The 24,189-nt window shown below is 50.0% G+C and overlaps 8 protein-coding genes across 8 annotated transcripts; 3 read left to right on the forward strand and 5 right to left on the reverse strand.

The window, feature by feature from the left end:
- Window positions 1–1,627: 1,627 nt before the first annotated feature.
- Window positions 1,628–3,457, forward strand: WHI3 (cell cycle RNA binding protein whi3; the record flags this gene model as incomplete). The annotated part of the gene is made up of 1 exon (XM_041690696.1): window positions 1,628–3,457. The coding sequence occupies one exon, from the start codon at window positions 1,628–1,630 to the stop codon at window positions 3,455–3,457; it is 1,830 nt and encodes a 609-aa protein (XP_041544255.1).
- A 407-nt stretch (window positions 3,458–3,864) lies between these two features.
- AKAW2_50835S (uncharacterized protein) lies at window positions 3,865–4,284 on the forward strand (the record flags this gene model as incomplete). The annotated part of the gene is made up of 1 exon (XM_041690697.1): window positions 3,865–4,284. The coding sequence occupies one exon, from the start codon at window positions 3,865–3,867 to the stop codon at window positions 4,282–4,284; it is 420 nt and encodes a 139-aa protein (XP_041544256.1).
- Window positions 4,285–5,050: 766 nt separating this feature from the next.
- On the forward strand, window positions 5,051–6,479 carry AKAW2_50836S (mitochondrial 37S ribosomal protein mS45; the record flags this gene model as incomplete). Its single annotated transcript, XM_041690698.1, has 2 exons — window positions 5,051–5,548; window positions 5,811–6,479. The coding sequence occupies 2 exons, from the start codon at window positions 5,051–5,053 to the stop codon at window positions 6,477–6,479; spliced, it is 1,167 nt and encodes a 388-aa protein (XP_041544257.1).
- Window positions 6,480–7,555: 1,076 nt separating this feature from the next.
- On the reverse strand, window positions 7,556–10,385 carry AKAW2_50837A (uncharacterized protein; the record flags this gene model as incomplete). Its single annotated transcript, XM_041690699.1, has 3 exons — window positions 7,556–7,942; window positions 8,013–8,689; window positions 8,768–10,385. The coding sequence occupies 3 exons, from the start codon at window positions 10,383–10,385 to the stop codon at window positions 7,556–7,558; spliced, it is 2,682 nt and encodes an 893-aa protein (XP_041544258.1).
- A 1,434-nt stretch (window positions 10,386–11,819) lies between these two features.
- On the reverse strand, window positions 11,820–13,305 carry AKAW2_50838A (PQ-loop repeat-containing protein; the record flags this gene model as incomplete). Its single annotated transcript, XM_041690700.1, has 8 exons — window positions 11,820–12,090; window positions 12,158–12,206; window positions 12,269–12,325; window positions 12,379–12,508; window positions 12,565–12,655; window positions 12,747–12,832; window positions 12,888–12,922; window positions 13,041–13,305. The coding sequence occupies 8 exons, from the start codon at window positions 13,303–13,305 to the stop codon at window positions 11,820–11,822; spliced, it is 984 nt and encodes a 327-aa protein (XP_041544259.1).
- Window positions 13,306–14,406: 1,101 nt separating this feature from the next.
- Window positions 14,407–15,531, reverse strand: sho1 (osmosensor SHO1; the record flags this gene model as incomplete). The annotated part of the gene is made up of 4 exons (XM_041690702.1): window positions 14,407–14,925; window positions 14,988–15,110; window positions 15,171–15,326; window positions 15,394–15,531. 4 exons carry the CDS (start codon window positions 15,529–15,531, stop codon window positions 14,407–14,409), a joined length of 936 nt encoding a protein of 311 aa, XP_041544260.1.
- Window positions 15,532–19,246: 3,715 nt separating this feature from the next.
- On the reverse strand, window positions 19,247–19,964 carry AKAW2_50840A (putative nuclear distribution protein RO10; the record flags this gene model as incomplete). The annotated part of the gene is made up of 2 exons (XM_041690703.1): window positions 19,247–19,653; window positions 19,733–19,964. 2 exons carry the CDS (start codon window positions 19,962–19,964, stop codon window positions 19,247–19,249), a joined length of 639 nt encoding a protein of 212 aa, XP_041544261.1.
- A 354-nt stretch (window positions 19,965–20,318) lies between these two features.
- Window positions 20,319–23,247, reverse strand: AKAW2_50841A (uncharacterized protein; the record flags this gene model as incomplete). Its single annotated transcript, XM_041690704.1, has 8 exons — window positions 20,319–20,531; window positions 20,592–20,693; window positions 20,754–21,193; window positions 21,251–22,465; window positions 22,524–22,667; window positions 22,738–22,771; window positions 22,840–22,908; window positions 22,966–23,247. The coding sequence occupies 8 exons, from the start codon at window positions 23,245–23,247 to the stop codon at window positions 20,319–20,321; spliced, it is 2,499 nt and encodes an 832-aa protein (XP_041544262.1).
- Window positions 23,248–24,189: the final 942 nt, after the last annotated feature.

A 24,189-nucleotide genomic window follows, 5' to 3' on the forward strand; every position in this document is an offset into this window, starting at 1 on the left:
CGTGGACCAGACCAGACGAGACAGAAGACGGTCGGTCGGCCGTCCTCAGTCAACTTGCTTTCTCTCTCTCTCTCTCTCTCTCTGACGCTTTGGTTTCCTTCCCTCTTTCGCCCCCTTCAACTTTACTCGGTTTCCTAGTATTCTTCCCACCCCCCTAAAAGTCCAAAAGGACCGGCCAGTTCACTCCCTAAATGTAAAAAAGGACCGTTCCGGAACTTGACGTTCATTCATCTTTTTCTTCACCTTTTGATTAGTTAATAGTAGTATTCTATATTATTATTTTAATTATTCTTTATTATTTTTATTTTTATTCGCATTAATAGTATTATTCTGTCTACGCAGTACTACCAGACAACTACTCCTACGTACTTACTACTATCTACTCCATAGATACACTACTACCCATTTCGCCGGATCCTTTCTCACCATTTCCAGTTTCAGTTCCTACGGTTCCTTACGCCGATTGTACGGCAGCCTTTCCTCTTCCTCTTCCTCTTTCTTCTTCTCATTCCCTTTTCCATCTCCCTCTCTCCCCCCATCTTCATCGTCATCATCGTCATCATCTATCCATTCCATACATTCATCCACCTAAGAAATCGATAGATCGATTTCTTTCTTCATTGATTACTACAGTCAGAAACATCCCGATCCCATTTGATTAACGGATTCGCGGGTACTACTACAACAAAACCATTTGGACATTGATTTAATTGATTACATTGAGTCCTCTACCGCTAAACAACTACTACTGCACTACACCACGAACTAAACCACTACCACCACGCATTCTACCAACGACTGCCTACGGCACTTACTTAACGCGCCTCCCCCTCCCTCTTTCTTCCCACCACCCACTCATTCCCTTCCCACCACTCACTCACTCACTAAACCCACTAATACTACTTACTACTTGACTTGCTACCAATCTCTCTCCCCCCCTCCTCCCTCCCTCCCTCCTCCTCCCCCCCAAAACTCAACCCAATCTAACTTTATCCTTCCCCCGAACGGTCTTGGTCGTCGCCGTCCTTCCCTTCCTCTCTTTCTTCCTTCCTCTTCCCTTCTTCCTCACCCACCCTCCCCCAACTTTCTCCTCCTACTCCCCCCCCAATCCTTCGCCATCTTCCCTTTCCGTTCCCGTTCGCGTCTTCCATCCTCCCCTATTCTACCTCTACCTCTACCTTCCCAACTTCTGCCTGTACCATTTACATTTTATTTCTGAGTCGCATAATCATTCCTTTTGCATTTGATTATCAATTCATTTTTCCTTCTTCCCTTCCCATCGTGTGTGGCCTACTTCTTGTCTCTCCCTCGGACACTCGGTCCGTCGCATCCTTACCTCCTTAAACACGCATACCGCGAGTTCAATTGCGCGTGTTGATCCATCGCACTTTTGCTTCCTCCCAACGAGATTGCGTCAGAATTCTGATCCTATAATCTGGTTGATTTACCATTTTACATTATCGACTTGTTCCTGACACTCTTCTGGCTGAGCCCCTCCAGCCTCTGTCCCATCTGTCATCCGGTTGCCTCCCGCACTCCCTTACCTTCTTGGAGGAGCCCGTGCTCCCGTCCGCTCGTGGGGTTAATCGATCGAGTCAGACGCTTTTAGAATTTCGGTCCGTGAGGCATGAGTGGCAGTTCGAATCAGTCAACCCGTACGAGTCCAGGCTCCTACAGCACTACTCAGCGCACGCCCTCGGTCTCTTCGGGCGCGTCGCCTACCCACCAGCCGCTTTCGGCCTCTCAAGCGCCCGCGACGGCCCAGAATGCGATGTCGACCGACGTGTACAATACGCCCGCATCGCAGGCACCAACTTCGTTAGGTCCTTCGTTTACATACCCTTTCTCCCCGATCGGCCCCTCTTCCACTTTTGACAACGTTTCCTCATCTGCTATGCGTCTGGGCGACTCGGATCGGTCGGCGCAGGGCCTGAATGGCTTTATCCGACCGACAAATGGAACAGGTGGCGGCGCGATCCTTATGCGCAAACTCCCGCGCAACACCAGTCGCGATGCTCTGCGCAGCATGCTACTCTTTGCCAAAGATTTTGTGGATGCCGACTTTGTGCCTTCCGACGCTCCGGAGGACAACGGATACTTGTGTGCGGTCGCGCGCTTCAGCACCCTGGCTGCTGCGGAAGAAGCACGAGCACTTCTCGACGGCAAACCGAATTCGAAGAACGACGCCACCATGATTGTGGAAATGTTTTACGGCTCAGTTGGTTCCTCCTTGGTGCCCAGACGAAACACGATTGACCACACCGCGACTCGGGGCTTACTAGGACATGTTAATGGAGGTTTACCGCGACAGTCGTCGCGCTTCAACGGGACTTTCCAGACCTTGGAGAAGTTGAACGCGACCACTGCTACCTCTGGTGATGCCCTGCCCCCATCTGAACCTGGCTCCCGTCTCCACAGTCTCTTCTCCCCCCAGTCCCCGATCGGCAACGGCGTTCCCGAGCTCCCGCGAGTCAGTGGCAAATCGATGATTGATCAGGATATCGATGAAGATACTGGAGAGTTGCTTAAGGATCCCGTGGGCTATGCCGAAAACGGGCATTCGTCTTCTGTCTCTGTCCCTCGACGTTCCACGAACCCTCAGATTCTGGGTAACCAGTTTGCCAACATGTCTTTGGCTGGCAATCTCAGTTCCCCTCCACTACCGAATTACAACCAAGGAGGAAACGCGCACGTCGGCGTTCCAAACCCTCCATCGACCTTTCCCCAACCGATGAACAATAACATCGGGACGGGCCATGTGTTCCCTTATGGTAATCCGCATGTACCTCGCCATAGTCTCCCTGCAGCCAACCCGAACGACATGAACCCTCCATGCAATACATTATACGTGGGGAACTTACCCCCCGATACCTCAGAGGAAGAGCTGAAGGCTCTGTTCTCTAAGCAGCGTGGATACAAGCGTTTGTGCTTCCGAAACAAACAGAATGGGCCGATGTGCTTCGTGGAATTTGACGACGTGGGCACCGCTGGCAAAGCCCTGAACGAGTTGTATGGCGTGAAGTTATCCAACAGCATCAAGACCGGCATCCGTCTAAGCTTCTCGAAAAACCCCCTCGGGGTCCGATCAGGACAGCCCGGCTCCATGAGCGCGTCTAATACCATGGCCTCTCAAGGTGGTGTGCCTGGGGGTAGTAGTCTCGGTGGAATGCATAACCACATGTTTTCGACGGTCAGTGGACCGCCACCGGGCCTGTCTGCGCCTCCAGGCTTGGTCCCTCCCGTGGCAGTTAGGAGCAACGGCGCCATGCATCCCTCCGGGAGTCCAAATGCACCATTGCCCAACAACGGTACTTTCAATGCCAATTCGGGACTTGGAATTCGGACAAATCCGATGAACGCAATGGTGTCCCCGCCACCTCAGCTCACCGGTGGAGCTTCGGGACCCAATGTGGGTGGCTACAATTCCTACTACCCGGATTATATGATGGGTCGGTAGGAAGGTGCACGTTTCTGTGGAGATAATGTCCGACATGCTTGATGATCACTGGGCTACCTGGCGCATTGGGGATTGTTATTGTTTCTATTTCATGAGCTAGATCAGCATTTGGAGGCTCGCCTTCCTCCTGGGAGTAAGGACCACGGGGCTCTCGCTTTTTCAGCTTTGCTTTCTGTGATTGTATTCCATTCGTTTGCTGTGCACTCCGATAGCATGGGATCAGGGGCGCTGTGACTATACATGTTGTGTTTGTTGTTTTTTTTTTTTTCTTTTTTTCTTTTTTTCTTTTTCCTTTTCTTGGGTGGGGAGACATTGCATTTGTGCGCATATGGGTTTCTCTTTAATACGTCCAGGAGCCCGTGTGGATTTTCATTGCCAACTTCGCTTGTTTCACTTGCCCTGTCGTCATGTTTGCACTACCTTCATACCCTGTGCCGTGTTGTTGCGTTATCTATTCAGATGTTTTCCTAATAGTTGCTTTCTCTGCCTTTCCTTCCTATGAGAGGGGAGGCTTCGATTGCCTGTCCGTTCTTCTCCATTCTTCTGTGCGTGCTATTGTCTACATGTGGGAAATTGCCGATCGTTTTTGCTTGATTAAACCTTTCAGCCCTTCGTTTGACCCCCTCAATCACGCAGGATGGGAGAAGGATGCGTTGGCCGAGACCAGAACGCCAGAGATCACGGAAATCCCAGAGGGAAATCCTTTGTACTGGATCTTGTTTGAGCTACTGACCACCCTCCCGTGTTGTGATACATTGTTTGCAGCCTTCATCTGGACAACAGCTAATCATTGTGCGGGGCGTTTACCTGGGTACCTATACACTTGAGATACATTTCTGGGACGTCATCTATCTGTCTTACTCTGATCATTGGGCAAGGGGTGTATCCCAAGGCATGTGTTGGCTGCTGCTGGCCGCCTGGGATTGTAGCGCATTGTTCCGTCCCTTATTCGCATCGTGTTTTGCAGCGTTGTTGCTCTTCCGTCATTGCTTGGGTTACATGGGAGTCATGGAGGCTATTACTACCCTATTTATTTCTTCGTCACCTTTGCTAGTCTTGAATCTTCTATTTGTTCCCTTTGCCGGGGGGGATCTGTTCATGAGCGGGAATTTACCCTGGAAAAGAGGCGTGTTGAATTTGCTTCCCTTCTTTTAACTTCGCGGGAAATTGCTCTACATGTACCAGCTTCAACAATGGAATTGCACCGGTCATTCACTTCAGAACGTTTTGACAGTCATAAACCTGGAGGGAGAAAGTTCGTAGTTCCTGTTGGGAGCCCGTGGGGAATGAAGCCGAAGCCAATAGTGAGAATTGCCGGCGGGACCGTCCAGAGCTTCCTCCCCAATCGGGCCAAGCGCCGCACCACCGGTAGCTTCACGTGACCACCACCGCGCCGAAAAGTTTCTTCCTTTTCTTCCGTCGAGTTCGTGCCTTTCTTTCCATCTCGAACCTCCATATCATCCACCTTCCTCCTTCCCCTCCTACACTAAACTCCCTACCCCGTCAATTGGATTGCTTCTCCTCGGAATCTGGTCCATTGACGTCGGAGATCCTTGTACTCTTACCCACTCACCCCCTGTCCCCTTAAACAACATGGCACCCCGAATACAGAACTCGGTCGTCTCCAACTCTCTCCTCCCTTACCTCACCACATCATCTACCTCATCCTCCTCCACATATCTTCCCAGGCTAGCTACTACATGCCCCTCATCACAAGAGTCATGGCGTTCGTGTCGGTCATTTTCGTCCACGCCGGCCCCTCAAACTACTAGGCGTCGCAGAGAGATGTTTGCGTGGCTCAACACCGACGCAGCTAAGTTGAGAACCCATACCCCAGGCTCAACAAACTACCTCATGCGGACCAATCCCAAACTCAAGGATTCACCGGCTGTTGAGACCAGAGTTTTTCCGGCAAATCCTGCCTACCGCTCAGAGAGCATCCTCAGTGAGGAGCTGCGGACGGAGATCTACAACCGGGTAGTAATAAAGAAAAAGAGTGTGCGTGCTGTCAGTGTCGAGCTGAAGGTCGACATGAGGAGAGTCGCTGCTGTAGTCCGGCTGGTCGAGTTAGAAAAGCGGATGGAGAAACAGGTATGTTTACAGATCCTTCCAAGTCATCAGCAATGCGTTCCCCCTCCTACCCTTCTGCCTTTCAAAGCGGACATACCCGCGGTGTGCAATGATGAGAAAAATTATAAATTCGATTAGTCTTTATGACCCAGTTGACTGGGAATGGTTACAACGCCTATTTTTCTGATATACACCGATTCTCTCTTGTTGTTTTTACTATCACAAGCTCTGATCATGCTGCCTGTACTTTGGTCGAACGCAACTAACAGACTTGTTGTTTCAGGGTAAACCCTTGGCTGTGCCCTACGCTCGTGCCATTCACGAAATGATTCCCGTAACACCTCCCGAGCAGGCCCATGAAGAAATCAACGAACTGCCCGTTCACCGCCTCACCAACCCTCAAATCTTCTATCCCGTCTCCGAGTCCCGCCAATTCAACCGTGTTGACGCTGGCCGTGTTTTCTCCGCTGCCCCGGCTTTAGAACACGAGAAGCTTGCCAAGGATGTTGCTAATCCCTCTGAGGCCATCAGCCGGGTTACTCAGAACCCCTCGCGCATCGAGCTCGTCGGCAAAGGCGATGAAGAACATCAGGTCCTCCAGGCGGCGGACGTGCGTATTCCGCACCCGCACATGGTCACAAGTACCCGTGACATAAATGAGGTACCGAATGAGATTCGCCAACACCCCAAGCTCTACAAGGCTCGCCTCAGGGCGCAAGAGGCTGCCGATCAAGAGCGCAAGCGTCTCGCCCAGGAGCGTAAGGAGAAGCAGACGCAGCGTGTACAGCCCGAGGATTCTCGCTTCGAGTTCCGTATCAACGACGTTGTCGTCAGCCAGGAAACCACCGGCAAGGATGGTCGCAATGCTCGCGCTCCTGGTCGCAGATACGGTGTCCCCAGCTACGACCGGAAGAAGGGCCAGGTCAAGATCCCCACCCGTGTGGAGGTCTAAGCTTGCAAATCTTGACCTTGGATTACACCCCCCTTTTTTTTTCGTCGTCAATCATGTTTATTTCCTCCCCAAATGACATGAAATATCCCTGTATAGCCCGTCCATCTCGCAGTGCGGTATGGATGGTGGATGTATTTGTATGCCCCTCTTGGTTGCCTTGTATTTCAGCTGTACGATACAGTCCTTCTCGACTGGTTGATCGATTGATATTTCCTTTTCTCTTTTTTTCCGAGGAGCTTGTTCGGTTACTACCCCACCTATTTTACTTGGAAGCCATGAATATGTATCTATAGCACTTTTACTATTATCTATCACCTACCTACCTCTCGTCGAACCGTATACTTCAACACTTCACTACTTATAAGAGTTGAACAAGATATATGTCTTTAATGTCTGTTTAATTCACACCAGTCCATTTAGAATAACAGAATAGAGAAAAATAAGTTACATGATGGTGATAGTATATAATTCAAGGAGGGCAAAACCACCCATCCAATCGACAAAACGATCTATGTACATCAAGAGCAACTCTACGAGGCAGACACAAGACACAAGAGACAGAAGGCCAAGTCCCTTCAAAGGCGGCATACACGTAGATGTATAAGGATGATAAGAATGATAACAGAAAACGGACAAAAACGACATCTCGATTCGTATGCGTGAGTATGCCACCCTCTTCCTTCCCTTGCCCTTTTCCCAAAGCAACCAACCATGGAAAAACACATATCAGAGACGCCTGTGAAGTTGAAAGTTGATCACAAACGAACAAACAAAGGGAATGAATGAAGTGTATGGCAACCGCGTACGGGGGGCCGCGGACGCCAGGAAGGCAAAGAAGTATAATAAGAAAATAAGATCGACGATGGGCTATGCTGGGTATCCATTGGAAGACGCAAAATAGCGGGAAATGCGGTTTTGGAGATGAGATGAAATGAGAGAGAAAGAGGGAGCGGGAGAGAGATAGATAATCAAACATGCACGCGATGTGCTCAATCACACAGGCGCGCAGCAGTCTGACAATCGGTCGAGGTGATATTATCCCAATTCGGAGGAAAATTGTATAGCGTGAGGAACAATTAGAGTGCATCAAGATCTGCAGGACCGTCTGGAACAGGGACTGATGTTACCGGACTAGCAGGTGAGTCCAAGCCCTCGCCGCTACCACTGCCGGAAGAGTCTTCGGGTGTAACGTCGATGGGTTTAGGGAAACTGGGGGTTTTGCGGTCCTTCTTGGTGGCTCCTTGACTCAAAGTAGAAGATGGCGAGAGTGGTATAACAGGGGACTGTTTCCGCGAAACTCCGTCTCCGCCAGTTTGCATGGGACTCGTATGGCCATCAGACGTGGGCGAAGGCTGAGTGTCATCGGCGTAACCGCGCCATTTGCGCCAGCCTTCAAAGTCGATCAAGGCTTGCATGCAACCCCATTCTGTCACTTTTTGCTCCAGCCATTCAAAGCGAACCGGCTTCGCAATACGTTAGCATGCTGCGATAGAAACGCGACATGAATGATAGTCCGAAAAGATATATGCATACCTTGGTCAAAAAGTCGTTGCAGCCAGCTGCAAGAGCCTCATGACGATCGCTCTGCAGACTGCTCGCGGTCAGGGCTACAATAATGACGGGACTTTTAAACAGAGACAGATCGTGTAATGTATCCTCTGCCTTCAGAGGTTCCCGACTGCCTGCAATTGCCGAGGGCGAGGCCGCATTGGCAGTGGCAGCGCTCGACCGTCCGTCAGCAGTCTTGGGAAACACACCGATACCGTTCAGGCGTTCGAGCCTGCGGATCTCCTTGGTCGCATCCAGGCCGTTCATGACGGGCAATTGGATATCCATCAAGACAAGATGAAAACCACCCTGGCGCCACTTATTCACCGCCTCTTCACCGTTCGCCGCGCACTTCCAGCGGACGCTGAGGCGTTTCATAAACGCTTCCAAGAGACGTTGGTTGATGTTATTGTCCTCTACGATCAAGACGTTGATGGGCGGTACCGTGCCCTCGATGAGGCCTCCAAAGACCCCGCTCAATGCTTGTGCTGCGCTGGTCTTCTTCGGCTTCGCGGAGGATGTGGAGGGGCGTGGACGCGGGGATGCCCCGCGTGCTGGAGGGGTGAGAGATTTGGCCTGCGGGGATTCTGGCGGCGGGCCTGGCGGAGTAGGGATGGACGGAGCAGGCTGCGGAGGGATACTGTTGGGGACGATCCCGGGGTCTATTGACACAAATTAGAAGGTTTCTTAGCAGTTGCATGCGACGCCTTGTCGCGCTTTAAAATTTCGATTTGACTGACCTTTCGCTGTTGGCGCCTGATTGAGGATGGTGGGTGAGTTTGTGGCATGACGAGTTAGAGGCGGCCGACGGGGATGTCGAGTCCCGCGACTCCCTGGCGAGGGCAGCGGAGGGGCCATTCCTGTTGTCAGTATTGATATTGATGGGGCGGGATGAGCATTAACACTGGCGGACGAAGTCGACGGATGCGTCGGCGGCGTGGGAACACTGGGATTCGCCGGCATGAGCGGAAAGTACTCGCCATGCTCGCCCGGCTCGGAATGATGGTGGTTGTAGTATACCGAATGGCGTGGAGAAGGCTTTGGAGTGCGACGCGAAGGGATATCGATAATCAAAGCTTCCTCGATAGCTTGACCACCCGGGTAATATGAGTCCACCACGCTTGCCAGCGGCTCCTCCGGGCTTAGCATCCGATCAGGAGTAGCCTGCCTATTCGATCCATCTCGCGGAGTAATGCGAATGACAATGTCGGGGGCATCGAAGGTTCTACCAAGCGAGTTCGAGTACTTCAGGATCACCTGGTCCCGTAGCTCATCAACCAAGCTATCGAGCGAGATGGGGACCAAGGTGGCCGACCCGCCTGGCCGCTTGACCCAGATCTTGCGAGACATGCCTGTACTGTAGGTGGCGGAGCGACCGTTACCGTTAGTCTCAGGCTCTGCGGTCAAACCGGGATCCAACAGGCTGTTGATCAGGTGTTGATGAGACGGGGCCAGCAGCGACTGACGACGGGAGCCTAGACTGGGACGCTTTGGGAAGGGAGGAGCGGGAGTATGGTTGGAGGAGGGCTGAAATTCTGGTTCGACCGACGGATTCTCCGCAACGACATCCAACACGGGCAACTGCGGCTCCGCGACCGTAGGCCCCAGGCGATCGGAGCCTTGAGTTTGGCCAAACTGAAAGGAGGCTGAAAGAACACCACGATCAGAGACAGGGGGAGGAGGGGTAGGAGAAGGCGAAGGGAGCAGATCTGGCGATAGAGTTGTCGGGGGTGGGGAAAGGACGTGCTCGGAAAAGGGACCGTGACTGTGACGCCTGTAGGGCGCGGGGCGAACACGATCGCAAGAAGTCGTCGCGTCCAATTGCTGACGCTGGGGGGAAGCACTGGGACCAGCACCAGCACCGGCACCTGGAGGAACGAGGAGCGAGTGCCGTTGTCCCTCACGTTGTTCCGCGACCGGTTCGGGGGGAGAGGAGGATTTCGATTTGAAGTTGCAGTTCTCCAACTTCTCGACCTGCTTTTCTTCCTCCTCCAACGATCCCCTCGACCGCCCGCCTTTCGAGCCAATCACCGATGTCCGCCTCCCTTCAGCTGCACTCGCCCGATCGTCCTCCTCTTCTGGCCTCTCTTCCTTCTCCTCCTCCTTCTTTATTAGCTTCAAGGCTTGGGGCACAGCTTGTAATGATACCGCGCGCCGGTTGGAACTGATGGGTCGCGCTGGGGGACAATCCGCGATCGAATCGTTCAATTGTCCGGGGGCGCAACTCTGTTGGGCGTGGGCATCATGGGGATTGTTCTCGGCAACAATGTCGCTGGTGGCGGCGGGAACGGACGATGTTGACGACGATCGCCGCAATAACAGCTTTGCCTTGAGCTTGGCCCAGCGACGGTCTGGCATCGTGCAACTGCATAAATTTGTCCCTCAATTCCCCGTGTGACAGGTCGATGGTCCTTTTCAAGTCTGCCTCCGTTGCTTACCGCAATGCAGAGGAGAGAAAAGAAGTGGACAATCAGCAGCTGACGAGATAGAAACCCCAAAAAGAAAAGATAACGAGAAGCAAGAAAAAGCAAAAGAGGATACACCCCAAAAATAAATATCGTGAAAAGAACGAAACGCGGGAAAGGTCAGTGAACCCTCCGCCGGTCCAAATGGCAGCCAAGCATGAAGGAGAGACGGGGGAAATGTGCAGCAAACAATGGGCCACTCGGCATGGCTCGATCCAAAGGAGCAGTACTAAAGTATGGAGTAGATGGGGAAGAAGATGGTAGTAGATACGATATTGAAGAGAGGGAGGGGGCGAGACTAAAAAGTAAACTAAAAAATGAACGACGGCAGAGACGCGGCCGGATGGATCGGGGGAGAAAAAGGAAAGATGGATGAGGAAGACAAGGAGAGCGAGGGAGGGACAAGAGAGGACTGTGCTGTTGTGCAATACAGAAATAGCATAGCGACAGTAATCAAGATGGAGAGAAGTGGATAGCTTGAAAGATGACCACAAGAGAGGAGGAGGGGGGGTGGAAGGGAAACAGCCGTTCTAGACTGGGATTGAGGAGAGGGGATGCGCTAACAGCCAAATAATCAAAGGCGAATAATCATGATAAAATAGATGATAATAATGACAATGACAATGACAATGGACTACTACACCCAAGACAGCATCAGAATGATCATCATCCATCCACAACCTTTAAAATTACTTACTCCATCCAGTTCGAGAACTTACAACAAAGTCAGGGGAACCCGGAATAGAATCCCAAAAAAATAGCTCGATTTTTTTTAACCCACGCTTGGACCCGTAAGAGCACCGGGCTTCCCTTGCCATTTAAATAAGTGTCAATTTAAATAATAATCTCAGCTCAAACCCTTCAAAAAGACCTAAAAAGTCTAGGTAACTTTCAATGCAACCCGACGGCAGGCGCAAAGGTTTGTTGTCCGCGTTCAATTGCATGACTAGCGACATCCCAAAGGCAAACTAAGATCCCTTAGCAACCGTCCAGCTGCCACGGCGCACATGCATCTCTGTCTCTGTCCAGCGGCCTGTCCGCAACATTCTCGCTGCGTTTCAGGCCCAGAACATGGGTCTCGATGCATGACTATCTATCTATCTATCCATTTTTTCTTTTCTTTCTTTTTCTTATGTAGTAGTAGTTGCCTCGCATCTTTCGGACCGTTGGGCGGGTCTCGGGTCGAGATGCCATATCTCAGATCTGTACTCCGTAGTAGGGTAAGTTTGGAAGTAAGTACTTTATAGTAAAAAGTATCTGATTCGGCGAATGGCAGATGCACCCGCAGCGCCTATCACCTGCCACCCATTTTCCGCTGCCACGGATTTCAGGCATCGGCAACATTTCCCTCCGAAATGCTTTGCGTTACTTTTGGCTCCGAATGCTGCTGCTGCTGCTGCTGCTGCACAGGGCTGTTGTTCCCTCGGTGATGAGAAACGATCCCATCTTTCTTATTATCCTGAGACGTTTCGACCTGATTTCGCTCCTCCAGCACTTCATCGATGCTTCTGCCAGATGCCTTGGCTTCCTTGCGTACTGCGCGGTATCGAATCCGCCAGATGATATGGCTTGCATATATTCCTGCCTCGAGGACGACCCTATAAGTCACCCACCCGGGTCAGCCAGTCCACAATTAGTACAAGCCCGTATATCCACCCAACTTACACGAGAATGTACATGATCCCTCCGAGAATATCGAACGAACCCTGGGCAGCTAAAAACCCTCGTTAGACCTCACATGATATTAAATACGGTTCCATGCCGGTGCAAGCGAACCTAGAGCGAACAGCGAGAACAGTCCTCCCAGCGTATCAATGGACAAGAACACCCAATCTACATAAAATCAGTAATGTTTCAATCGCGATAAGACACAACTAGATACTCACTGAACCCAATGACGCGACCATCTCTCTTCCACAGTTCAAAATACGGCGGCACAAGCCCAGATGCTAGTAGAATCGCCGCAACAACTCCAACCACCAGGTCCGGCCAGGTCACGCCCTTATTATATGGTATCTGAACAGCCAGAGAATCAGCTATGATTTGAATTGCAGGAAGTAGCGGGGACAAACCCTCAAAGTGAGAATCAACAACGTCTCAATCCCACCAAACAACATTGCCGTACCCACAACTAACGACGTTGCCTTGAGACAAGTATAACTACTATAGTAATCACACACAAAAATCATCAACATCCTCCTAAAGCCCAAACCCCATCTCAGCAGCAATAGCAAACGAAACAAGGACCACATACTGATTATAGTATAATATCTGCCCCCAGCTCACCAGCGAAAAGAAGCCAAAAATCTGCGGCTGAATCTGTAGCGGTAGATTGACCTCCTGCGAGTCGCCCTCATTAGCTAGTAGATCAATCACCAAGAAACGTGCTACTCACCTGCAAAACCATATAAGCACCCATCGGTACGGCACCTATCCAATAAAAGCATCAACTCATCAGGTCAATTTTTCCATCCCATGATATATGCAGGCTATAACAATCACAAAAGCGCGCAGAAATCAACATGGAGTTTTGTTCCGAAAAACGCACAAGAAGCCCACAAAAGCATCATCAAAGGCGGAAACCCATCGGTTTTCTTCTGTCGCCAATTATACCAGATCTGAGGAATTAGCTGGATGCACCAGAGGACGGTGCCAATCGTGCCTAGGACATAGGAGGCAACCGTGATGTTGCCGTCATCACTATCGCTAGCAGTCATAACGCAGTAGGTGGTTGGTAGTAGTGCATAACAACTAAATAAGAGACCGATATCGGTGTGTAAGTGCACAACGACAGAAGTACTACTTAGTAGCATGGCGACTTTCCGAATACTACCAGCAATGAGAAGTATATATACAAAAGAAGGAGAAGAAGGAAAAACAGTTAAGGAATCACTACTGCCATTATCACTGCTTCCCCTGCAGAACTTATCAAGCGGAAACGCTCGAGCGAAATAAAGCCTGAAGAATTAAATTGTCCGGGGGAAGTTCCGCCGTCAGTGGGTGGGTGGGCAAAGAACTACTACTTATCCCCTGGGTCTGATAGCGGAGGGGATAGGGAAAAGGGGCACATCATTGGACAGAGCGGGGAGATGGAGAAAGCAAGAAGCACCGAAACTAGGACAAGACGGGTAAACCAGAGGAGAATTCAGGGAGGAAAAGTTCTAGACGGGGACTGGGCTCGGGCGGAGTATTCGGGAACGGGTGGATGAATAGTTCCAAGGAACACACAACATGTCTGGATGGGCCGCTCCACGATGCGGGACTGCGAGAGAGAATGGGCTTGGATGCAGCGGTTTTTCTGATACCTCATGTCGGCCAGCAGAAAAGTCAATCGCTTGACGCACGTGGTCGCGGAATAGGATCGGTCAAGTGGAAGTTTACTTGATTTCTATATATCTATCCTGCTTATCTACCACCATTTCAATGCAGGAGATCGAATGCGACCTGTCTAATTTGACTTGTGCGACGTATCGTTCATTTATAATGAACAGTCAAGAGGTGAGAAGATAGCATAGCATTTAAACACGGACTCATTTCCAATAGTAACACGAAGAGATATAACCGTCAAGGATGAGGGTGCTTCTGGGCATGATCAAAACAGATCCGAAGGCCATACATAACATATCAACAGCACAAATTCCCGCGGAAGGAGTCGGGGAGCACACATAATTCAAATATGCCAACACGCACAACAAAACGAAGAGAAATGTCTCTAGTGAACGACAAATAAACCAACAGAATACACAGGGCCATCAAAACGTAACATGACTTCGCGAACCAGAATCACGCCGAGTGATACTACTCGAAGGGTATCAAAAACTGATTTTTCTCTCGCGACAAAATAGCGAGAACCATGACAGACCAGAAAGACAGAAGAAGGAAAGGACGTGACACCGTGGGTTGCTCTGCACCGATCACAGCAAGATCAGGTAGTTGGATGGAGCAATACCGGTCTCTCCGGTGGCCTTCCTGGCCTGCCACCATCTACCGCTCACATCGGACACCTCCAAAATCTCATGCTTGGTGAAACTGATCTCATTGGCGTCTTCGGGGTTGGCCTCATACGAATAGATGGCCTTCGCACGGTACGGATATTCCGTTGGCTGGGGAACCTCATCTGGTGTGCCATTGTTAGGCAGGTTCGTGGCGGACGGGTTGCCGAAGCGGGGCTGCGAGGAGCTGCGGTGTTCGGAGCCAGGGGCTCCACCGGGGTAGCCCGACACGGGGGAAGAAGTCTCGAAGCCATTGAGTTGAGCGGACGTGTACATCTGCGGGGGCTGGCTGGATGTCGTCTCGGGTCTATTGCCGAAGGCGGTTGACATAGGCCTGCCATTTCCATACGAGCCAGCACCTTCCTTCTGAAGGGCGAACGAATCGATGAAGCCGCGATGCGAAGCCTGAGGGCTAGATCCGAAGTAGAATATCCAAATGATCTGCATCAAAGGTAAGTCACGTACTGCCTAGTGGGTCTGTGTCGAAGCCGATTATCACTTACAATAACCATAGCCAAAAGAATGAACCCAGCACCGGCAGCTTGCGATGCGGCGCTGTTCGCATAGACTAACGAGTTGATGGAGATTGTTGTAATAACAAGACCAGCGGAAAGATACCCCACGATCTGCCATAAGTCAGTACGAAGGGTTGTCGAAAGATTGGGTCAGAAGGCATGGCGACATACCGCTATGTTGTAGACGGTACCAGTATCGGTGCCGAAGACAAGCGCCATACCAGCAATGCAGCAAAAGGAGTAAGCAACAGCCCACCACGAATAGGTGGGATATCCGCCATGTACGCCAGTGACGATGGACGAGATGAATGCGATCAGCCAAGCCAACTAAACGAAGAAAAGGTCATTAGCCGTGAGCCCGAGCCATCGCACCAGAATGGATTGGAAGTCATACAATCGAGATGGACGTGGTCGCGAGCGCAAAAGGGTCGCCCAGAATATTGCTGGCTCTGAAGCGCGCCATTTTTCGTGGAGGCTCAGGATAGGTATATGGCTTCTGGAAGGAGGGGGAACGCGAAGAGTAAGCCACCATGAATGTGGTTCGAACGAGGTCGCGGAAAGTTATATAGAAGCGTCCGGAATGGGAGGATGCTGTTCAAGACGCGATGCGACGATGACTGTGAAAGCCCCAATGGTGTATATGGATAGTAGCAGAGAAGGTCCTTCTATGCTTTTGATTTGTCGAGTCAATAAACGATTTAGGTCGGATGTGATCTGTGAATGGGAGACCCGTCGAGTGTGGCAATGAGCGTGAGATCCGACCAAGGTGGAAGAAAGTGTCCGACTACAGAGCAATTAGCCAGGTGCTCAGGTGGGCGAACGTGTATGATCAAGGAACATGCAAGTTGATCGACGGCGCACGGAGGACATCGTGAGGAACGACAACAACGCGATCCCCAAGGAGCCTCATGCAGGGAACAGGACAGAAAGGTAAAGCGGATGAGTGCGACCAAAACTCGAAATAAGATTTAGAGGAACAAGAACAAGGATCGACGCATCACATACTTCTGAGACAGACAGGTTAAATGAATGTGGAATGGCTGAGGGTCGGCGAAAGGGGAGGAAGAGAAGCAGTGGCACCGATCGTCTCAAACCGGCGGAGCAATCGAAGGAGTGATCGAGGAACAAGTGCTCGGAGAGGTTGGCTTGGGTTGGTGTGCAGACAAGCCCACGGAATGCCCCTTGCAGAAGCACGAAGAGAAACAGCAGCACCAGGCTGGAGAAGAACGGATAATGATGAAACGTTAGTGTCGAAAAGAGGCGGATGGAGAAGCAGAGGAATGAATCAAGAGAAGCGGGAGACGGAGGAGGGAAAAAAAAAAGAGGGGAAAAGAGGGAAAGAAACAAAAGGTGATAGATGAAATAGAGATAATAGAGAAGATGATGGGGGGGAGGGGTGAACGAGTGAAACGAGTGGGAAAGGGAAAGAAAAGTCGATGGGGTAGACAAGCCGACCGGATAGAGGAGAAGGGAAGGATGAGAGAAAGAGAGGAATGGGAACGGCTGGAGATGGAGAAAGGCGAAGCCCAAATCTGGAGGGAGCCGTGAGCGAGGCCTACTTAGTTCCAGGTTCGAGGTCCGGGAAAAGGAGATGATGGATGGGGTGGGTGGATGGATGGGTGGATAGTGGATGGGAATGGGGACAATTGGGTGGAAGGGGAAAGGGAAAACAAATGGGATCGAGTTTCAGAGCGACGGTGCCTGGCCCGAGTGGCCCACGCGAACCGTAGAAAGACAGTACTTAACCCTCAGGCACTGTCTTTTTGGGGGCCCCCCCTGGGTTTAGTGCGTGGCCTGCGACGTATGGCAGTTTGGCATACATCTATCTGTCTATCTATTAAACTAATAGTTCTATTTCTATTATTCTGTCTACCTAGTTCATCAGTCCATAGATAACTACTACTCAAGTCTACCAATTAACAATTGGGTACTACTAGGCCGTTTTTCTGCCGTTACTATTCTTATAGTAACTCGGAGGATGTTCTAGGGAAGGGGGGGAAAGAACCGGGCTGTGAAGGATGACGACTGTCTTGGTAGGTAACTAAGTATTTACTCCGAACTTACAGCAAAGATAGTATCTGCTGTCATTTCGTTAATCGCAAGTTTGTAATTATTTTTATTTTCTCAATTACGGTCGCATTAATCTCAATGGGTGAATACATTAAATGAAAGGATACTTAAGCTCAGCCTTAGTACGTCGTCCCTTTCATTGAGATTTTCAAGAAAAAAAGCCTAGACTAGACTTCACAATAACAATGATTATATTTTAATTGGCATGTGCACGTCAAACAATTTCAATTTTAATATTTCATCCCGTTAGACAAAAAAGTAAAATTAAATTTCCACGGGCCATCTCATTCCCCTCTCACTACTACCACTTCGGTTACTAGTAGTAGTACTAGGTAGTGTCAATGTGTCTTTTTTTTTTACCCTCCGGAGAGAGAATACTAATGAGATCGATGCATTTTCCTTATGAAAACTGGGTCCCGGCCTAACCCGCTTTGAGGCGGCACGACACGCAAACTCCGGCCATGATTGTTGTTTGATTAGTCGATTTCCCGGAGGGCCTCGTCGCCCCTCTTTTAGTGCCGGTGGTGGATTCTCTTCGTCCATTCTGGCCCCTGGAAAGGCTGAGGCTGAGTTGTGGCTCTCGTGGCGGCGTCGATGGCCTGTGTCCACCGTTTTGAACAGTTGGTTTGGTCGCTGAGACCTAGGAAATTTAGTACCCTCTAGTTAGTTATTATTAAGTAGTCCGAATACATAACCAGAGATTATTGGTAGCGATGTACTTCGTACAACATGGGCTCAGCGAGGATTCACCCAACATTCTTATACCAGACAACCAACGGTTTCTTTCTAGAAAAAACCTCTCTAGGTTAAGCCTTACACTGACTGCCACGATTCCAACCCTGCTGATCATGTTGCTGCTGCTTACGCCCCAGGTGATCCTGGGAATAAATGATGATAGTGTTCTTCCCCTTCGGTAGTTGGTTACTTTGGGGATAACATGACTCGTATGGAACACTGGTCCAATTTTGGTTTAATTCTAGCATAGCACTCATTATTACTCACTACATAACTAGTAATTAAGCATGAATGAATTCATAAACATAGTTGCAAAGGTACCAAATTATCATCATCATCATCATCCATATCTCAGACTGCAAGGCTTAGACCTGCAGATACCCCCTATCGGACTGTTGCTGACCAGCCAGCCCCATCACAAGCAACCTTGTGTAAACACAGAGTATTCATACCGTACACAGTAAGCAGGTGAGACACACTGGCTGTGCCCGACACAGTAAGAATCACGAGTTACCTAGGTACGATTATAGCAATCCTTATACCTCGTATCACATTCACACACGCAGACACACATCTGATCACGAGTTCATCTTCTTGTTGCTCTCTCCCCTCCGTCAAAATATTACCTCGTATACACACATATAAGGTAGGCCAAACAAAGAATTTCCCACGACGATATATTCTCCTTCTCATCACAATCAAAATCACAACGCACTTCCATGCTCCTCATGCAAGGATCGAGCTCATGAGACAGACATAAAAGTACCCGGTCGGGATTCTTCCCCGTGGGTCTTCATCTCAACATAATATGTACCATGTATGTACTCCGTAAGGTAAGGTGACTTGTTGTGTCCTTGAAATGAGCCAGGTACCTTTGAGTTCTACTTTCAGCAGGTATTGTAGATACCCACTAACTAATACAGTTAAGTATGGAGTACACACGGATCGCAGTGTCTAGTGCTTGATAATAGGGACATGCGCCGTTCTTCCTTCCGGGTTTCGGCGTGGTCGATCAATTCTGTCGGGAGTCCAGATCCTCTCCGTGCGTCGTCGGTATACTGCAACCCCGGCTGCCGGTCTTTGTTTGATGGAACCTCCGAAGGGAGCAAGATCAGAGTGCCGGTCGGTCTGTTTCATGTCCAGATGAAAGAACAGAAGAAATGGAAAGAAAGGACTGACTGATGATTTCCAACGGCTTTACTATCCATTCAGTAATCGTTGCCACACAAGATGATGTCTCTCAATGGATGAATGAATCGTTCTCTACATACAGTAGAAGAAGAAAAGATTTACTTACTACACACCATTCTCCTCTATAACCACTATCCTTAACCATGACCAGGACAAACAAAGAGGTATCATATCATATCACAAGCCAAGCACGCTAAAAGAAACATGGGAACCAGAACCAGAAGAAGAAAAAGAAAGCAACTGCCTCATTCTCACAACTCCTTCGCTCGCCGCTCCCTCACCACTTCCTCCCGTTTGACCTCCCTTTCCACATCCTCCAGTCTTCCTTCCCATTCGGCCCAGCATTCACCGCCACTAACCAGCGCCACTTCGTACCATCGCTGCAAGACTCGAGCAGACCGCACACGTAGCTCGGAGATTTGTTTGGCCTGGTCCTCCTGAGTTCGCGCCAGCTGGTCCAGTCGTGGCTGAAGCTGGATAAGCGACGCTGAAGTCTCGGCGTCCGGGATGGGGAGGTCATTCAACGAAGTAAGTCGGGAGGCGGTTTCAGGGAACGCAGAAGCGTAGGATAGGACGATCGAGGCGAGGTTCTGCGTCGATAGATTCTCAGGGAGTGATTTGGAAGGTGTTTGGCGGAAGAGGTCGGGGAAGCGGTCGTCTGGACGAAAGTAATAGTTTAGCTATTGATCCCACCCCCTACGTACACAGTTCGGCAAGTGTAAAGAGGTCAATCATACGGAGACTCAGAACATCTCTAACGGCGGGGATGTTTCTGCTCAGCTTTTCCAGGTCCCTTTCTAGGCGAAGAAGACGGCGCGAGACGCTGTCATCGAGAGATGCGGGCTTTGCGGGCGGCGTGGGATTGCCAGTCCAGTTTGCATCGCCGGTCAAGAGGTATGTGAGACGCCGCAGACGGGTCTCGAGGAGCTCAATTGTGGCACCGGCGACCGCGTCGTTTTCGAGGGTCATTGTGTAGGTTGCTTAGTAGAGGGGGTTGGTTACCCTGTTCGGACAATATTGCTAGAACCACGGTTCTCGAATCTCGATGCTAAGGGGAGACGGCGTCCTTGGGGGTGTGGACAATGCAAACGTGACATACAACATCAACAAACGGCACGTGGGGAGCCATTCTTTAGTCCCAAACAATGGTCAAACAAAACCCTGTTGATCCTAATCCGTCGCTCAGCCTTAAGTTGCTTCTCATTTGACATTCCAAGCGCTATATCTAATTGTGCCAGGTTCTAGATCTCGATTGCGGGACGCCTAAGTATCTAGTCTAAATGACAATAATTACGGATCGACTTAAGACTTCAGCCCTGGGTGTCATGTCGCCTTGTCGTCGACTTGGTCCCACATCGCGTCGGCATTCTGCGAAGGTTGCACAGGTCCAGCTGTGCTACTCCGGCTGAGCAAAGGGCGTCCACCTCTTTCCTCCATTTCCTGCCCCCGGCCCACTCCCTCGTCAAATGATGGGACCTGGTAGTCAAACACGTTCACATTTGGCGTCGTACGACCTTCCTGTTGGCTGAGCGGTTCCTGTTAGATGCGTCAGCACATAATGTCCTAAGGTTTCAGCTATGGCTCCTGGGAACTGACAGAAGCACTCAATGCACGGTTCTGGCGGCCAGATTGGGTCCTAGTACTATCTGCTTCCTGACATTCGGCCTCAAATGCTTGATTGTCCAAGTGCACAAATTTCTGTAATGACTGCTGTTAGTTCCAGCCACTCTTGCCTTTAATTAGTAGACGTTGTCTTACCTGAAGTTGACTGGGAGCTGGCTCTTCCGGCACGTTCATTGCATTGTTATTGGCGTAAACAAGCAAGACATTCTTAGATTCTTCACGGGCCGCTCGAAGGACCTCAATTTCCCTGACCTTGCGAGCGGTATACCCAATGACGTCGGAGTTGTGCAGAGCTGCATCGCCTTCTGAGCTTGTTCCAGCCTGGCGATTCTTCGCATCGTCGGTCGAAAAGCTGATCCGCCACCATTGATACTCGTCATCGGCTGAGGTAGTGCATCCATTCGTGGAGCCTTCCGGCACACGGCGCTTTAGGACATAAGTCACATGTGGCTCAGTACACACGCCCCGCAGTGTGTACTTGTGATGTGGTAATTCGCCCGAAGAAGAAGCTTCAGTGAGGATTTTAGAATAGCTCCGGAGGCTTTCCATAGCATCCTGCTTCTTAGTCTCTAGCTCTGTTTCAGGGACCAGTTAGCGCTGAGTGGCAATCGTACGGGTCTTCGGGATGCTACCTTTGAGCTTGGCTTCTATTTTACAGGATATCGCTTTCAGCTCATCAGCCACCCTCTGTGCCTCCGCATTCGCCGACTCTGGAGTAAAGGCAGTCGTTTCATTTGACAAGCTCTTGGGCAGTGTCGAGGAAACCGCAGCAGCAGCTTTTTCCAGCGTCTCTCTAGAGGTCAGTCCTTGATGAATGACCGACTTAGATGTTGAGAAGCGATTCATCAAGCCCTCTAGTCTGAAGATTTTTTCGTAGATCTGGAGCCTTTGCGCACGGAACTCCCGCGCGAGATCTCGGTTGGCCGCAAGATACCGATCAGGATAGAAAACTGCAGGGATCTTCACATCAACGGGTTTATTAGAGCCTTCCAGCTTGATTGTGAAGACCTCTGCGACGTGTTCTAGCCATACGTCGTCAAGATCTTCGCCCGGCCTGTCGGACCACATGGTGTGGTCGATAACATCATAGAGAGTCTGACCATGCTCTTGCTCCACGTAGGAATCTAGTAAGAAGAACTCTTTATCCAATGGTGTGTCATAAATCGAAAGAGGTCGCTTATATGCAGTTGACGAGAATATGGTCGCCAATTGATTGTCTGGGTCTGCCCGGACTGCAGCTTCTTGCCACGATTCCAAAAATCTAGCCGCGCTGCCCTCCGAGTCGTAACTGGACATGCTTTTCAGGTTGGCTAATGCATCAGCACTTCCAAAGGCGCGATCAGTAGAGTCCAAAAATGCTGCCACACGCTGGGCTTCGTATATAATATCATCCCATTCAGTATCGCCGTCCTGCGCGTCATCAATAGTGACAATCTTAGGAAGTGTAATAGACTGGCCGTTCCACCACTGTGGATCTTTTCCATAGTCCGTGAGAAGTCGGTTCCTGAGCAGAAGAGCTTCTCTCGCCAGAGGAATTGAATGAAGGATCGTCAATAGTCCACCCAGGTACATGTTGTCATGGGATGGTCGTATGAAGGCCGGTTCACCGTCTTTCCTCCTCCGCTCTGCTGGATCGGGGCTTATGACAATTTCACGAGAGGTAGAATTGAACAACGTCATTGCCCAGGCGCCTTCATCATAGTGGTCACGAGTAGCTCGACCAAATTTCGCTTCATTCGTTGTGACACCCGTCTCTTGCTGTCCGAGATTTTGATTCAAAGACATGGCCATAGCTTGTTGCAGTTCCCGCTCCTCTTGCTCGGCCAAGGATAAGCCCTTGTTGGCGTCTGCGTGAAGCGGGGTTAGCCTAGCAGGAAATCAGGCAGTCCCTCAGTGTGCCCTCACCGTTAGCAGTCTGTGTTGATGCAGGTGCGCTATGCTGATATTCAGAACCAGATGCCTGTTCACTCGAGTTTAGGGCTGATGGCGGGCGTGAAGGAGCGGTGATCGAGGAACCGGGGGCCGGGTCGGCGTGTTCGATCTGGAACGCTTCATCAAGGCACATCTGTCAGTACTAACTCAAATACACATCACTCTGACGACAGAGATACAATCATACCAGGAACGGCAGAATCATTTTGGTATCCAATATTCTATATCGACATAGGTCTGACAATCAGTCGCTGCTCCCAAGACATCGTGCGCAGTTTCAGGACGTCACCTGCGTCTGAGGGCCCGTGGGGTCTTCAAAATAGGCATTTATGGCTTGGTTCGAGTTTAAGTTATTCGCCTACAATCCGATCTAGTCAGTTAAACTGCAATGGTCCCAACTTAAATCAATGTTCACCTTGAGAAAGCTTATTGCCTGTTCGCGGGTTGAGCTGGTGAAGCTCACGAAGTTCGCAATAGCTTCCTCCGTTGGTTCGGAGGCCATGTCGGAGCCTCCCCGTCTCAATCCCACCGGCTGGAGCAGGTCGCCCTTGCAATAACCAAATAAGTAGAAGCGCCCGATAATAAATTCAACAGACCAAGTGAGGGGCGACTTCCAAAACCAGTCACAGTGCGAAAGCCAGATGTAGCTGATGGTGGAGGATTGTTTGAATCGATCGGGAGAGCTTCCCCACCACATGACATGCGGCTGCCAAGCCCCGGATAGCCAGGCACATTGCCTGCAGCAAACATGCGTCACGAATTCACTAGATAAATCCTAAGCGAATGCTACACAATCCATCTACGTGAATATGATAAAAATTTTCTATCACAATCATGAACTACTACTAGAAACAGTGCTTGAGTGCAGATTGCAATATTTTTGACGGCGATTAAGCTAGGGTTTCGCCTAAGCCGACAGCAGTTCTCCTTTTAAGATCCTCGGTAGCACTGCAAATAGCGGACTGATTTGTGCACTTGTTCACTAGTCAGTAAGTGACGATGCTCATTAATAGGCATATGACATGCCCAAATATTCTGCGCATGTTCTAGTCAAGTAATACCTCATGTCAAAGGGGTCATCCACTTTGTCTCGTTAGGTATATCGGTATATATCGTGATATATATACTTATATATTTTTAGGACAACGACCACTTAACGAGTACTAATATCTGCATGGTGAAAATCTGGCTGCATCTGCTACTGGTAGTAAGTAGTAGTCTCAAAGTAATAGAAGTACCAATCAGTACTCAGTAAAATACCTTTATATGACCATGCCTGCTAGTAGCTCAGAGAGACTACTCTACTTACCGCCTGCATGAGACTTGACGTACGGAGTAGATTGAAATTGATCATTTTATTTATATAATGGTAGAGATAATCTCGCAGTTCTAGTCATAATCGGTTCCATTTGAGTGATGGGCTTCAAAGGATGTTTATCTTGGTACATCAGTTAGTTGCTTCATTTTAGACCAATCCAATGCCCCGGTCAAACCCAGACACGAGCCAACCATCAGCAGGACAGAGTGTCTGTGCTAAATCTGCTAAATGGATTAGTCGCAGTTACTTTCCATCTAGCCTAAACCCGCCCCATTTTTCCTCTCCATTCATCTGTCCCTTCCCCATTGTCAGCATTATTCC

The sequence above is a fragment of the Aspergillus luchuensis genome, chromosome 5 (genome assembly GCF_016861625.1).
Source record: "Aspergillus luchuensis IFO 4308 DNA, chromosome 5, nearly complete sequence".
NCBI classification, from domain to species: Eukaryota; Fungi; Ascomycota; class Eurotiomycetes; order Eurotiales; family Aspergillaceae; genus Aspergillus; species Aspergillus luchuensis.